Source organism: Rutilus rutilus, assembly GCF_951802725.1.
Source record: "Rutilus rutilus genome assembly, chromosome: 19".
NCBI classification, from domain to species: Eukaryota; Metazoa; Chordata; class Actinopteri; order Cypriniformes; family Leuciscidae; genus Rutilus; species Rutilus rutilus.
The window spans coordinates 3,859,985-3,876,381 of NC_140232.1; the positions used below are offsets into that span (position 1 = coordinate 3,859,985).

Consider the following 16,397-nt stretch of genomic DNA (forward strand, 5'->3'; position numbering starts at 1 on the left):
AGAACCGCGTATACTAAATGAGGCAAGGGTGTCGCGTTACATTCAAACTTTTAAGGCATGAAGAATTTGTTTTCAATGAAAAAAAAAAAAAACGTTTAAATATGTAATTTTGGTGATCAATCAGGAGTTTTAAGGGATAAAATGATTCACTACAGGGGGACTTTAAAGGGATATTCAACTTTTTTTGGAAATAGGCTCATTTTACAACTCCTCCAGAGTTAAACAGTTGAGTTTTACTGTTTTCGAATCCATTCAGCCGAACTCCGGGTCTGGCGGTACCACTTTTAGCATAGCTTAGCATAGATCATTGAATCGGACAAGACCATTAGCATCTCGATAATTTGAATGATATGATAATGATATGATAATAATGATATGACGTCCCCAGACGACCTGAAAATAGCATCTCTCTCTAAAAAAAATGACCAAAGAGTTTCGATATTTTTCCTATTTAAAACTTGACTCTTCTGTAGTTACATCGTGTACTAAGACCGACGGAAAATGAAAAGTTGCGATTTTCTAGGCTGATATGGCTAGGAACTATACTCTCATTCCTGCGTAATAATCAAGAAACTTTGCTGCCGTACCATGAGTCCAGCAGGCGTAATGATATGACGCAGCGCCTGAAAATAGTCGACCCTATAGTCTACCGAGCTGGGGACTATTTTCAGGTCGTCTGGGGACGTCATATCATTATTATCATATCATTATCATATCATTCAAATTATCGAGATGCTAATGGTCTTGTCTGATTCAATGATCTATGCTAAGCTATGCTAAAAGTGGTACCGCCAGACCCGGAGTTCGGCTGAATGGATTCGAAAACGGTAAAACTCAACGGTTTAACTCTGGGGGAGTTGTAAAATGAGCCTATTTCCAAAAACAGTGGAGTATCCCTTTAAGAGAATCTGTCGATTTCATCTCGTAGTCGATTTAGACCACAGGACAGGGACAGAAAGATGTTATCTATTGACCGTACACAAAGCGCAATTCCATGAGCTCTTAATGCGAATCTGACAGAAAGAGACAAAACAGCGTTTAAGTCAAGGCCGTGCAATAAAAATTCCCTTTTTAAGTCAATTGATGAGTTCGAGTCATCTTTAACAGTGTTTTATTTTGTCAAAGATGAAGCAACCTGCTATTGTGTGTTGCAGAGGCAATTAGCCCGAGTCAATAAGACGCGTTCTCTAGTTCGCTGGGATCAGGTGCAAACAAGAGCTTTAATAAATGTCGGAAATTCGGGATGAATGGCAGTAATTTGTGACTTTAAAAAAGTTCTGATGAAGAGAAATTCAAGTACTGAAGAATGCTAAAGAACAGAGAGATCAGGCCAGGCCATCTCATCAGATTTAGTTTTGAGGGAAAAGTGTGTATGTTTGGGAAGTGTGTGAGGGGTTGTGTGTACCTGCACAGGCCCGATGCTTTTGTTCCTTCCTCCCGGCATGCCATCTTCTCTGATCGCTGCAAAACACAAAACCACATCATCAACTGAACGTAAATTTTACCTTGGAGATGAGAAATTCTGTGTGCCTATGAAATGCTTCGCCTCTTTTCAACATTTAAAGAGGTTTGTATGTCCCTCAAGTAGGCGATTTAGATGTTAAGAGCTGGAAAAAAAAAATAGCGGCACACTTTCAACAGCTCAAAATCAGTCTAACCGCAAGTAAAGCTGAAGATGGATTGGTAATGCTGCTCGTTCTTTGGCCAGAACATTGACGTTTGGTATGTTTTGATGACCAACCTATTATAAGAGTTTCCTAACATCAATGTTTTGAGTCTAACATTCCTTGCATAATATAGAAAAGCAATAAGCCTTAAAAGTAGAGTAGGCATGTGCGGAGAGGCTGGCAATATCTTGTACTGTACTCTGTGTTTGAGTCTCATGTGCCACTGAATGTTGTGTTATACTACTGTTATAATGTTGTTGATCACGCAAACGCCCCATTCAAGGAAAAATATTCCTAAATAACCACTAAATAAACCTCTCGTGGTTTACTATGAATAACACATTAACAGTCGCATCCGTTACTGTTAACGGAAAGTGTCAGTAAGTAAGTGCAACACAAGATAATTAAAAGCGTGTGACAGTTGAGAAAGATGCACACAAAGATGTGTTTGTTATTCGTTTGTGCGTTAGACGGTAGGAAAAAAAAAATGAAAAAAAAATTAGTCTGATATTGATCAGATATAAATATAGATATAACTTAATATGTGGTTAGTGGTTCTCATCTATAGCTTTAATATTTTGCAAATACTTTTGCAGATAATATAATATTGCTGAAATAAAAGGCAATTTAAGTGCACTTGAGTTCACTTTCATGACTATGTTTCTTAACACACTTAAGTACGCTTTTAAAAAATGCAAGGTAACTTTATTTTACAGTGTCCTTAGTAATAACAGTTATTTATGCTTTACATTACATCCAACTAACCCTGAACCAAACCCTATAGTAAGTACATGTAGTTAATTAATATTACTCAGTACTTAAATATATAATTACACTGTAGCAATGACACCTTAAAATAAAGTGTAACCGCGTGCACTTTGTAATAATGTCAAATGTTTTCATAAACTTTAAAGAAGCACACTTATTTCGATGTGTTGACTAACAAACTAAAGCACACGTGAAATACTTGATAAGAAACTATAATTTCAACTGTACTGTGTTATTAAATATTACATTTAAACTAGTCAATGTATTCTAAATGTATTAAATTGCAACTAACAATAAAAATAAATATATTTAATTACATGATATGCAAGTTTCAGATTTATATTTTATATTTAGCAGAATATATTTTAGTTTACCAATAAACGCTTGTCAGTTCACTTTAACCATATTTCAAAGACAACCGGAGTAATTATGAAATTTCATATAAAGATGTATTTAGGTTCTATTTAAGTGGTTGAAAAAGCAGCACTAAAGTTGCATTTAATTTAAACTATAATACTTTTTCATTTAATTTCAGTTGAAGTGCAATTAAGTGTGTAAAATCATTGCATTCAGTTTGCATTTAAGTATATTATTTCCATAAGCACTCTTTTTAAAAGTATGCTAAAGTGCATCTCTTACATCTCTCTTTCTTTAGGAAGATTTTGCATTGACCGTTTGTAGAAACTAACGGTAACACTTTATTTTACAGTGTCCTTGTTACATATGTTACATGTACTTACCATACAGTAAATTATGCATAATTACATGCAACTAACCCTCAACCAAACACTAATCCTACCCTAACCCTATAGTAAGTACATGTAGTTACTTAACATTACACAGTACTTAAATATATAATTACACTGTAACAATGACACCTTAAAATGAAGTGTAACCAAACTAATATTCTGTACGTGTCTCAGCTATAGTGTATAAACAGTAGCTTGTATGCTGTACAAATGGGAAACAAACGCATAAGAGATTTGATAAACCCATCTACAACCAATATAACCACAGTCATCTGAAGATGTTTCCTAACCCAAACATAATATGACAGTAAGACATGGTCACTAGAGGGCAGTGCTGATTGGTTTAAATGCATTTTCCCTTCTGGACCAGTTCATACTAGTCCAAGCTGTATAGGTCACCTGATCGACCAGCTGGAAAACAAACCAGCAGAAGAATCTGAATCTAGCTCTGCGTCTCAATGTCCATATATCCATCCTTAACAGTGTGTGAGATTAGAGTAAGTGTGTCCCAAAGCACAGTATGTTAAAAAGAGTGTGTCAGAAGTCCTTGGATGGTCTACTATTTCTGGTGGATTTTTGAAGGGTGGATCCGAGCTCACTATAACGGCTAATATTACCCACAACCCACTGCGCTTTGGAGGAGGAACTACAAACAAGAGTAAAAAGTGTTTAAAAACCTACAAAACATGGCGGATGTGTGCGACCAATGGTAAGAGGTTTGAGTGACTAATCAAAGTTTACCCTGATAGAAAAATATGTATTTAATTTGATCCGTGATATATTTCATCTGCAACAATAAAAATGTGGACTTTTATAAAGATCTGTTTGGCCATTAACTTTTAAATGCATCATGCATTAATATGAGGAGAGTCTCGCATGAAAGACCCGCGACTGCAGATCATCGTGCTTCTGCATTTCTCTACGATACAGAAGGATGACATTAAATGTGGAGGATTTAATCTTTGACAAGATGATTGACAGGTCAGTTTACTGTGACAGAGAGCAACCGTTAAAAGACGCAAGTGTATGACGTGATAGTTTGTCCCGAAGCTTGATTTCTCTTCTGCTACACACTCAGAAGTATTTACTTTTTCTTCACAAAAAGAGTTCATACTTTTAGGGCGTAGTATAAGTAGGCGGATTGAGACGCAGCATAGGTTCAGTGAAATGTTTTAGCCAGGTTAATCTAGTGTGATCTGTGTGTGTGACTGTTGACCTCTGACCTTTGCGGTTCATCCCCATCTGCAGGCACTTGAGCAGCCGGCAGTACTGGCAGCGGTTGCGCTGTTTGCGGGACATCTCGCAGTTCTTGTCGCGACTGCAGCGATACACACGCTTGTTGCAGATGCTGCGCTTGAAGAAGCCCTTGCAGCCCTCGCAGGAGATGATGCCATAGTGAAGTCCTGTGGCTCGATCTCCACAGATCAGACAAGAACGCTGCTCAGCCTGGTCATCTGAGGGAAACACACACACATAGACAGATTAGACATCCGAGGGAAACACACACACACAGATGATTACATTACTTTAAATGAGTCCACCTCCCAAGATTACGGTTATAAACATGAGCCTCGTCTGAAAGGCAAATGGGGAGGTGTTGCTGTAATCTATAGTAATATCTTCAGAATCACTGAGAAGTCTTGTTTCAAATATAATTATTTTGAAGTATTGGTGCTTAATGTAACACTATCTAGTGTAAATGATAAATCATGTTTGAGATTTGTGCTGGCGACTATATACAGGCCACCATACAGACTTTATCAACGAATTTGCTGACTTTCTATCAGAGTTAGTACTGGTTGCAGATAAAGTCCTAATTGTTGGTGATTAATACATGTGGATCATGAAAAAGATGCATTGGGATTGGCATTTAAAGACATTCTGAACTCTATTGGAGTTAGACAACACGTGTCAGGATCTACTCATTGTCGTAATCATACTCTAGATCTAATATTATCACATGGAATAGATGTTGATGCCGTTGAAATTCTGCAGCAGAGCGAAGACATCTCAGATCATTATTTAGTCTCTGGTAAACTTCATTTAACTTCATTTAGACTCAGTGTTACAAATATGTTAGACCTATCACTTCTGCCACTAAAGATTGCTTTATTAATAATCTTCCTGATCAGTTTCATCATCTCAGCATCCCGGATAGCTTAGAAGAACTCGATATTGCGACAGAAACTTTGAACTCTCTCTTTTCCAGCACTTTAGACACAGTTGCTCAGTTGCGCTTAAAGAAGATTAAAGAAAATAGTCCAACGCCGTGGTACAACGAGCACACTCGGGCCCTTAAGAGCAGCCAGAAAAATGGAGCGCAACTGGAAGAACAAAACAAAACTAGAGGTATTTCGCATTTCATGGAAAGAGAGCTCGATTGCATACAAAGAAGCCTAAAAAACTGCTAGATCTTTCATTTAAAAGTCACGTGTCTAGTATCTGTAAAACCGAATTCTTCATCTTAAAAATATATCTAAATTACGTCATATGCTCTCAATGACAAATGCGGAACAATTAGTTAATGCGTTCATGACCTCAAGGCTAGATTATTGTAATGCTCTACTGGGTGGTTGCCCTGCACGCTTAATAAACAAACTACAGCTAGTTCAAAACACAGCAGCTCGAGTTCTTACCAGAACCAGGAAGTATGACCATATTAGCCCGGTTCTGTCAACACTGCATTGGCTCCCTATTAAACATTGTATACATTTTTAAATATTGCTGATTACTTACAAAGCACTAAATGGTTTAGCTCCGCAGTACTTGAGCGAGCTCTTAGCGCATTATAGTCCTTCACGTCTATTGCGATCTCCAGCCAGTTAATAATACCTAGAATATCAAAATCGACTGCTGGCGGTAGATCCTTCTCCTATTTAGCACCAAAACTCTGGAACAGTCTTCCTAACATTGTCCGGGAAGCAGACACACTATCAGTTCAAAGCTAGACTAAAAACACATCTCTTACCCCTTTTCCACCAAGGCAGAGCTGGTGCTGGTTCGGAGCCAGAGCCTAGTTTCAAATCGGTTCTTTGTTTTTCCACCGCCAAAGCACCAGCTCCGAACCAGTAAAACTGGTTCTTAAGTAGCACCAAATCATTGCAGGGTCTAGAACGGAGCCAAGAAAGAACCGCTTGCGTCAGAGGCTGGGGGCGGGGTTACCGTGGCCAACAAGACTGAAGAGAAACTTGTGACCGCCATTTTTAAATAGCAGCTAGTCGAGCTAATAGCAGCTCGATTATAATATCCGTCTATGTAAGTTACGGCGAGCTGCACGAACGCGTTGGATTCGCCGTGTTTGGATGCCGATTTATTTTCGCAAACCCATGAGCATCCATAGTAACGCAACATCTATTATTGTTGATGCCTTGTTCGAGATGCATCGGAGCAGCGTGGACCGATCAGAGCTGCGGGAGTGTTTGGAGATCATACGACTCCTTGTGCTTTTTGATCGCTTTCGCAGTGCTTTGATTTCATGTGCTGATCGTTCTGCGAGAAGCCGATGCATCTCGAACAAGTCTGGTGTGTTTGTGTTTGGCGCTGCCGCACGCGCGTTGCTGAGCAACATGATACGTATGCAGTGACGTAAGATATAGCTCTGTTGTGGCTCTCTGGCCGGTGGAAACGCAAACCGGTTCTTAGTAAGCTCGTCAGTCGAACCAACTCCGAACTGGCAATAGCTCTAGCTCTGAACCAGCACCCGGTTCTTGTTGGTGGAAAAGGGGTATCTTTGACCTAACATACACATAACACATTATAGACTTCTATAATTCAATATTAGGCTGCATAGATTAGGTCAGCCGGAACTGGGAACACTTCCCATAAATCCTGATGTACTCGTTACATCATAAGAAGGATGGCGTCTACGCTAATATTAGTCTCTCTGTTTATCCCGAGGTTTACCGCAGTCCGCCGGATCCAGGCCGTATCCAGATCTGATGAAGGACCTGCGCCTGGACACACACACACACACACACACACACACACACACACACCAGATCTGATGAAGGACCTGTGCCTGGACACACACACACACACACACACACTCCAGATCTGATGAAGGACCTGCGCCTGGACACACACACACACTCCAGATTTGATGAAGGACCTGCGCCTGAACACGACGACAACGCAGTCCTGAAGTGTCACTAGTCTCTCCCCTGTGAAGGCCTCCCTCCCTTTACCTCTGTACAGATAAAACGTTGTCAAATGATTCCAGTTCACATGGATACGCGGAAGCGATGCAAAATTCTGTGTTATGAATTTTTAAGGCCAGACAAGTAATTTGCTGAGGTCAATTTGTAAAGATAGACTACACGCCTGCGCACATATATATTCAAACGCTTTAGACTAAATATGTAATACGCATGAGCACGCCGTCAGTGTTCTCACAGGTTCACGTTTTTGAAGTTTGCGCAGAGATAACTTGCACCTTGGAACCTATTTCAAGATTTGCGTTCTCGAAGCGCATTTTCTGTTAGAACGGTGTCGCGTTAACGGCCCCTAAGTTAATAACGAATGATCTTTGCAATGGAAGTGAATCAATCTAAACTAACTTTAGCTGGACAATAACTTTACTCTAGAGCTGCTGTAAAGCCAAAACAATCTGTTACTTTAATTAAGTTGGCTTGAGAAAGCCAACTTACTGATATTGTACTTAAACTTATTATTCTTCTGAGACTAAAAATTTCTATATGTAACTCCTCCTAGAGCTTTAACTCTACATACTCCAAACTCGGCTCAGACACTCAAACTTTTCTGACTAAGTGTGCTATCTATTTTCAGACTGATCGGACTTACGGTTTTCCTAAAAATGACGATCAAAACTCGAAAAAACTCATTCAAAAACTCCCATTGACTTACATTGGGGAGTTCTAAAAAATTCAAACCGACAAAAATTTAAATCTAAACACCTTGAAGACTAAACCAAACTGCCGTTCTATATACTATATGAGCCATTGAGACTCATTTAAACAAATAAACTCATCCATCTATCTACTTCAAACTACTTTAAACTTTAAACTATCTATCTATCTCTTTTTAACTAATCCATCTTTCTTTCTAACTTATCCATCTTTCTTTCTAATTAATCTATCTTTCTTTCTAACTAATCCATCTTTCTTTCTTTCTTTCTTTCTTTCTTTCTTTCTTTCTTTCTAATCTATCTATCTTTCTTTCTAACTTATTCATCTTTCTTTCTCTCTAATTAATCTATCTCTCTAACTAATCCATCTTTCTTTCTTTCTTTCTTTCTTTCTTTCTTTCTTTCTTTCTTTCTAACTAACTAATATTTCCTTCATTCTTTCTAACTAATCTATCTTTCTTTCTTTCTTTCTTTCTTTCTTTCTTTCTAACTAATCTTTCTTTCTAACCTTTTTATCTTTCTAACCTATCTTTCTTTCTTTCTTTCTAACTAATCTTTCCTTCATTCTTTTCTAACTGATCTTTCTTTCTTTCTTTCTTTCTTACTACTCTTTTTCTTTCTCTTTCTTTCTTTCTAACTTATCCATCTTTCTTTCTTTCTAATTAATCTATCTTTCTTTCTAACTAATCCATCTTTCTTTCTTTCGTTCTTTCTTTCTTTCTTTCTTTCTTTCTTTCTTTCTTTCTTTCTTTCTAACCTTTTTATCTTTCTAACCTATCTTTCTTTCTTTCTTACTAATCTTTCCTTCATTCTTTCTAACTAATCTTTCTCTTTCTTTCTTTCTTTTTCTTTCTTTCTTTCTTTCTTTCTTTCTTTCTTTCTAACTACTCTTTTTCTTTCTTTCTTTCTTTCTTTCTTTCTTTCTTTCTTTCTAACTTTCTTTCTAACTAACTAATCTTTCCTTCATTCTTTCTAACTAATCTTTCTCTCTTTCTTTCTTTCTAACTACTCTTTTTCTTTCTTTCTTTCTTTCTTTCTTTCTTTCTTTCTTTCTTTCTAACTAATCTTTCTTTCTAACCTTTTTATCTTTCTAACCTATCTTTCTTTCTTTCTAACTAACTAATCTTTCCTTCATTCTTTCTAACTAATCTTTTTCTTTCTTTCTTTCTTTCTTTCTTTCTAACTACTCTTTTTCTTTCTTTCTTTCTTTCTTTCTTTCTTTCTTTCTTTCTTTCTTTCTAACTACTCTCTTTCTTTCTTTCTTTCTTTCTAACTAATCTTTCTTTCTAACCTTTTTATCTTTCTAACCTATCTTTCTTTCTTTCTTTCTAACTAATCTTTCCTTCATTCTTTTCTAACTGATCTTTCTTTCTTTCTTTCTTTCTTACTACTCTTTTTCTTTCTCTTTCTTTCTTTCTTTCTTTCTTTCTTTCTTTCTTTCTTTCTTTCTTTCTAACTTATCCATCTTTCTTTCTTTCTAATTAATCTATCTTTCTTTCTAACTAATCCATCTTTCTTTCTTTCGTTCTTTCGTTCTTTCTTTCTTTCTTTCTTTCTTTCTAACCTTTTTATCTTTCTAACCTATCTTTCTTTCTTTCTTACTAATCTTTCCTTCATTCTTTCTAACTAATCTTTCTCTTTCTTTCTTTCTTTTTCTTTCTTTCTTTCTTTCTTTCTTTCTTTCTAACTACTCTTTTTCTTTCTTTCTTTCTTTCTTTCTTTCTTTCTTTCTTTCTAACTTTCTTTCTAACTAACTAATCTTTCCTTCATTCTTTCTAACTAATCTTTCTCTCTTTCTTTCTTTCTAACTACTCTTTTTCTTTCTTTCTTTCTTTCTTTCTAACTAATCTTTCTTTCTAACCTTTTTATCTTTCTAACCTATCTTTCTTTCTTTCTAACTAACTAATCTTTCCTTCATTCTTTCTAACTAATCTTTTTCTTTCTTTCTTTCTTTCTTTCTTTCTTTCTTTCTTTCTTTCTTTCTTTCTTTCTTTCTTTCTAACTACTCTTTTTCTTTCTTTCTTTCTTTCTTTCTTTCTTTCTTTCTTTCTTTCGAACTAATCTTTCTTTCTAACCTTTTTATCTTTCTAACCTATCTTTCTTTCTTTGTGTTAAATAATGCCAAGATCATGCTAAGAACTCTATAAAAACTCCATAGTAACCATCTGTGACAACTAACCAACCACTCAAAATACTTTAAACTACTTTTAAATACTTTAAACTTCAAACTACTTTAAACTTCAAACTACTTTAAACTTCAAACTACTTCAAACTAATTTAAACTTCAAACTAATTTAAACTTCAAACTTCTTCAAACTTTCTGGTCCGACTTTATCAAGCCAACTTAAAGTTTGTCTCGACGAACTTTCGCATCTAGTTCCTATTATCACTGTAAAACTGCTTGAAACAGTCTATATTGTTACACGCGCTATATAAATGAAGAGCGCTGCTCAGCCTGGTCATCAGAGGGAAACACACACACATACACACAGATTAGGACCATCATATGCATGTTACATGAGCATGTATTTTTGATTGGTGTTTTTTGTGTAATGATTTGTCTGTCCTCTAGGGGGCGGAAGTGTTCTTGTTTTATTTGATAATAAATTCCCCTATTGAAACGAGCTTTGTTAATGTCCCTCTTTTGTGTTATGGCTGTGGCCGTAACAATGCACAAAGTAAAGTTAAAGTTAACCACTTTATTAATCCCACAAGGGGCAATTATATTAGAGCAGTGGCATCACATCACAAACTAAAGTCTTCAGTGTCACATGATCCTCCAGAAGTCACTCTAATATGATGAGTTGATGCTCAAGAAACATTTCTGATTGTTAGCAATGTTAAAACCAGTCAACAATATCAACAATATTGATCTGCCTGCATTGACACCATTATATAAGAACTGATCTGAGCTGGACGATGACATCACGGTTTTCTCCAGAGCGGCTATATATATATATATATATATATATATATATATATATATATATATATATATATATATATATATATATATATATATAAACTAAATTAATAACTTTTTTACAACAAAAATGAACCATCACTGAACTAACTTAAGCTGGACTATGACACTATTTTATAGATCTGAACAAACTCAGAAACTTTGTTGCATTATTTTCCTGTTATCACTGTAAAGCTGCTTTGAAATAATCTGTATTGCAGATTAAAAAGCGCTATATAAGTAAAGCTGACTTGCCTTGATACTTTTATTTTTCAGGATTCTTTGGTGAATAGAAAGATCAAAAGAACAGCGTTTATTGGAAATATAATCTTTTATACGTAAATGCATTTACTATTCATTTGTAACCAATTTAATGAATCCTTGCTGAATAAAAGTCTTAATTCCTTTCAACTACAAAAAAAAAAAAAATCTTACGGTGAGGGAAATCATCACAAAAAAAAAAAAAAAAAATCGCACTTTTGAACGGTAGGGAATATGAATGTGTTATTTTGAGTAGAAAATGAACTCTAGACGTCACAAAACAGCAAGTTTGAAGCAATGAAACAACAGAAGCAATGATAAAACAGTGAAAAATGCAACCTTATTAATTATGCATGCCCCAGTGCATGATGGGAACACCAGTATCAGAAAGTGGAGTAGGTTTTACTTAATATTATAACGTTGATATTTAAGATTTAATTTCTACAAGCGAAATCGCTCGCTCTCTTGAGAAGACACTTATTTTGAATAAATAATTACTTCACGACCGCTAAAAAAGCACTATATAGTATGAATGTAATCTGGACGTACTTCATCCGCCATGTTGTCATTATCATGTGATCTACCAGCGTCGCTTCACTGTTATTGATAAATCCTCTCCTGTGGCCTCATGGGATAGTAAAGTGTCCATCACATACACACTTCATCTCACCAGAAGTATTAGATCATCTAATGAACTCAGACATACTTCTTTTGTCACATACTGTGTTTCACCTACTATATAGTAGGGAAGTGTGTGATTTCGGACGCAGCCCAATCCAAACACACACACACATGCACGCACCCTCCCCCGGCCTGTGAGCAGATGGGTCGTCGCCATGGTAACGGTGAATATGCGAGGAATGTGCTAGCTCACCGCGGATGACTTAGCGAAGAAAGGGTTCAAACCAGGAGCAGCGGAAACACACGAGCTCAGCGAACACTGATCCAGACCCCCGTCTACACCACAATCAGGACAGAATGAGCCTTTCACATGCAGATCCCAAAAACTAATCACTCTTTCTCATTAACACTCTGATAAGCTTGTTTGGAAGTCAAACCGTGAGGCAGAAAATACAGTGATAAACAGCTGTATTTAATTCCAGCTTGTTAAATGAAGAATCAGTGGCAAAATGCACTCATTACAATTTAGTGATGACGGTTTATTGAATTAATAATTCATTTGAACTGATTCGGTCAAAAGTATCTGCATTAGTAAATCACCTTATGAAGCCTGTCCTGTATCATATGTAATGCTCAATTTCTGAATGATCACTGTGATCAACACTTTGGGCTGAAAGACCTGATCTTGTTAGTAATATTTCAGGACGAACACTTACTGGACTGAAGCGAGTTTACTTTATTCAAATGTGAGTATCAAATATGATCATCAGGCTTTTGAGGAAGGTTATTTGTTCATCTGTCAATCATCATTGTATTGCATTGCATTATATGTTTTAAAACAGAGATTCGATCATAAAACTAAGCATTTGAATATCAGCTTACAAAGACATATAGAGTGACGACTGATATTTATAAGCGGTTTATGCAAGTATCAGCTATACTCTTATAAAGATCTCACTGATTTACCTTACAAGGTCATATAACATCAGCATCTGCAGAAAATGGCATATTTAGGGTTTTTTCCTCGAGTATGAGCTTCATATTCTCAATAAATCATACTTTATAAGCAAGAAACTTTTTCTTTTTTTTTTACATTTTATCTAAAGGTTCAATAAACTGTTCAATATCAGCGTCTGCAGCAAATTGCATATTTTTGCCCTAAAACAGAGGTTTTTTCCTTGAGTATGAGCTTCATATTCTCAATATATCATACTTTATGAGCAATACATTTTTTTTTTTACATTTTATCTAAAGGTTCAATAAACTGTTCAATATCAGCGTCTGCAGCAAATGGCATATTTTTGCTCTAAAACAGAGTTTTTTTCCTTGAGTATTCTCTTCATATTCTCATGAATATGAGAATATGAGAATTCATATTCTCAATATATCATACTTTGAGCAATACATTTTTTTTTTTATCTAAAGGTTCAATAAACTGTTCAATATCAGCTTCTGCAGCAAATTGTATATTTTGTGTGTTTTTTTCCTCGAGTATGAGCTTCATATTCTTAATATATCATACTATATAAGCCATTCACTTCTTTATCTACAGGTTCAATAAACTGTCTGAACATATCTTCGGCTTTACAGAACTAATATAGCACTTAAAAGCACACATTTAAGTCACGCTTTGATAAATCAATTGAAACTAAAGTGTTTGGAGCAGCACTGTGCCCTCTCTCTGTGCGTGTGCTGAAAGATCTTCACGTTCTGAAAGTGTAAAGTCAGGATAAAGCACTACAGAAAGTCAAGGCGATAAACACAAACAGGGATATTTCCCGGTGAAAGAGAGCGAAGAGAAGAGGAAAGAGCCGGCGGGGTCAACGGACCATTAACACAGAGTTCATGTCATAAAAACAGGGTCACGGCCCCGTGTCTTTTCTCTCTGGATGCGAGAGGGAGTTCCAGCGGCCCGTCGTCACAGCGGAGTCAAGCACAGGCCATTCATGCCATCTGACATCGCTCTCTCTTCAGGACAGAAAGAGTACAGTGCAAACGCTGTCTTTTCACTGCGCTTTCAAAGCAGGAGCCGAGAGAAGAGGAGGTCAAGAGTGCAGATACAGTCCGGGGTTATACCGGTGTGAAGACTTCATTTACACTCTCTCTCGGGGTTTAAAGTTCATATTCTGACTTCAAGCGAGAGGGTTTGCCTACTAACATTGGAAATGGTTCGCAAATGAACGGAATATATGACAGATGAATGGCTGACGGGGGGGGGGGGATTATAATTTTTTATATTTTGTTTCATTATGTGCTTCAAAAAAGGGGTGACGAGAAAAACAATCGCTCGTATGACTGTGGATATCGAGTGTTTATAACGTACACTAGTGTTCAGAAGAGACGAGGATGCGTTAGTTGATCAAAAGTGACTGCAAATACATTTCTTTTGATCTTTCTGTTCATCGTGAATAATACATTGTATCACCGTTTCCACTGTTTTCAACACTGATAATAATCATAAATGTTTCTTGAGCATCAAATCATCATATTAGAGTGATTTCTGAAGGATCATGTGACACTGAAGACTGGAGTAATGATGCTGAACATTCAGCTTTGATCACAGGAATAAATTACACTTTACTGTATATTCACATAGAAAACCAATATTTTAAATTGTAAAAATATTTCACTATTTTTACTTTAGGTTTGACCACATAAATGGTGTGTTTGTGATTTAAAATTAAGCAACATAGTGAGGTTTCTATGGTTTAAAATGGCACAATTCATTTCTGTCAATCAGTTCACTTTCCATAAATCTATGAATTTTTAAAAAATGGGTTACACTTTATTTTAAGGTGTCCTTGTTACCGTGTGATTACAGATTTAAGTACTGAGTAATATTAATTAATGTACTTACAATAGGGTTAGGGTTAAGATAAGGGTGTGTTTTAACGTATATATACATATATATATAAAGAATTGTGCCTTAACAACATGGGAACTGTTAAAGTAGAGCATATTTACATATATGAACAATGAATCTAAGTTTATTGTATGTTTTAAACACAGTAAAAATAGCACTATATAACAGCACTGAATAAAACGCTTTTCCTCGTCATCTCAAGTCATGATTTACAGTTTGGAAACTCGGGTCACATGACCTGATTCTTTTAACCTGACTTTGACTTCTTGCATGACACATTTGTAATCTGAATGCTAAAAATGTCTGTTTTGACATTCTGCGTCCGGCCTTGAAAACACTCCACTTTTTAAACCCATGCATAAACGTCAGGAAGAGCCATGCCGGATCTCATCAAAAGGCTGAATAACACTCAGCCGACTCAGTGGGTTTCCAGTGTTCCCATTCAGAGAGACTGGGTGGGAATATGCGGACAACAGGAGACTCCTGAAAGCTTTCGCATCTCAATGACATTGGCATTGAGATACCGGCGGTGAACTTTAACATACTGAGAGCTTTACTGTAACACACACACACACACACACACACACACACACACACACACACACACACACACACACACACACACACACACACACACACACACACACACACACACACACACACACACACACACGCTTCCTGTCAGATAAGGCTTATATGAGACTTTCAAAGGACACACACGTCACTCTTCCACTGTTAAAACTCATGCATCTGCTACCAAATCACAGTTTCATTCGCAGAAGCAAATTCCCATATTTTTAGCAGATGGATCAGTATTGAGCACACACACACACACACACACACACACACACACACGTCACTGCGTCTGCACTGCGACTTCATACCTTGGTGGCGTATTTGTCAAATGGAGAGGAGAACTGAAACACTGACCCTTCCTTCTTCCTTCTTCCCTCAAACCATTTGCTGGCATTCCTGGCAGATGTTGTGTTATGCAGGATGCATTAGAAACCATAAATTATTGACCAGTGTATGTGAAAGGACTGACTTCCTTTAATGAGAAAACGGGCTTCCTTTATTCACACCTCGAACTGCTTTGATTGGTTCAATTTGTCGCCCTCTCTTTCAAGTGCATGGCCAGCCTATAAACCTGGAGTTGTGTGGCACCTTCACACACTTGATCACTTCACACCCCTCCACCCGGCTCATTCGGCCTGTCACACACACACACTCACTCAGTCACTCACTCACTCACACACACTCACTCAGTCACTCACACACTCACTCGCACACGCGCACACACACACACACACACACACACACACACACACACTTACACGCACTCACTCACACACACACACACTCTCTCACACACATACTCACTCTCTCACTCACACACACACTCACTCACACACACACACACTCACTCACACACACACACGTCGGATTCCTTTTCAGGAATTTGAGCTTAAAAACTCAGATGTGTGTTTGTCTGCCTCTCATGAAAACATGCACAGGACATAATAAACTAATAAACTAATAAACCGATTCCTAAAGGTTTGGTGTCGGTAATATTTCGTTATGTCTGTTGAAAGACTCTTCTGCTCACCAAGACTGCATTGATTTAATGCAGAAAAACAGTGAA

At 36.9% G+C, this 16,397-nt stretch overlaps 1 protein-coding gene across 2 annotated transcripts in view; it reads right to left on the minus strand.

Moving 5' to 3' along the window:
• Positions 1-16,397, minus strand: part of nr6a1a (nuclear receptor subfamily 6, group A, member 1a) — a gene marked incomplete at its 3' end in the record, with an annotated part of 139,762 nt that overhangs the window by 10,930 nt on the left and 112,435 nt on the right. For both annotated transcript variants that reach the window (XR_014625391.1, XM_084388797.1), the window contains 2 exons: positions 4,408-4,638; positions 1,406-1,461 (listed from right to left, as the gene is read on the minus strand). Coding sequence is in view for 1 of the 2 variants with exons in the window: in XM_084388797.1 (XP_084244923.1) it covers positions 1,406-1,461; positions 4,408-4,638 (287 nt within the window). The remainder of the gene's footprint in view (positions 1-1,405; positions 1,462-4,407; positions 4,639-16,397) is intronic.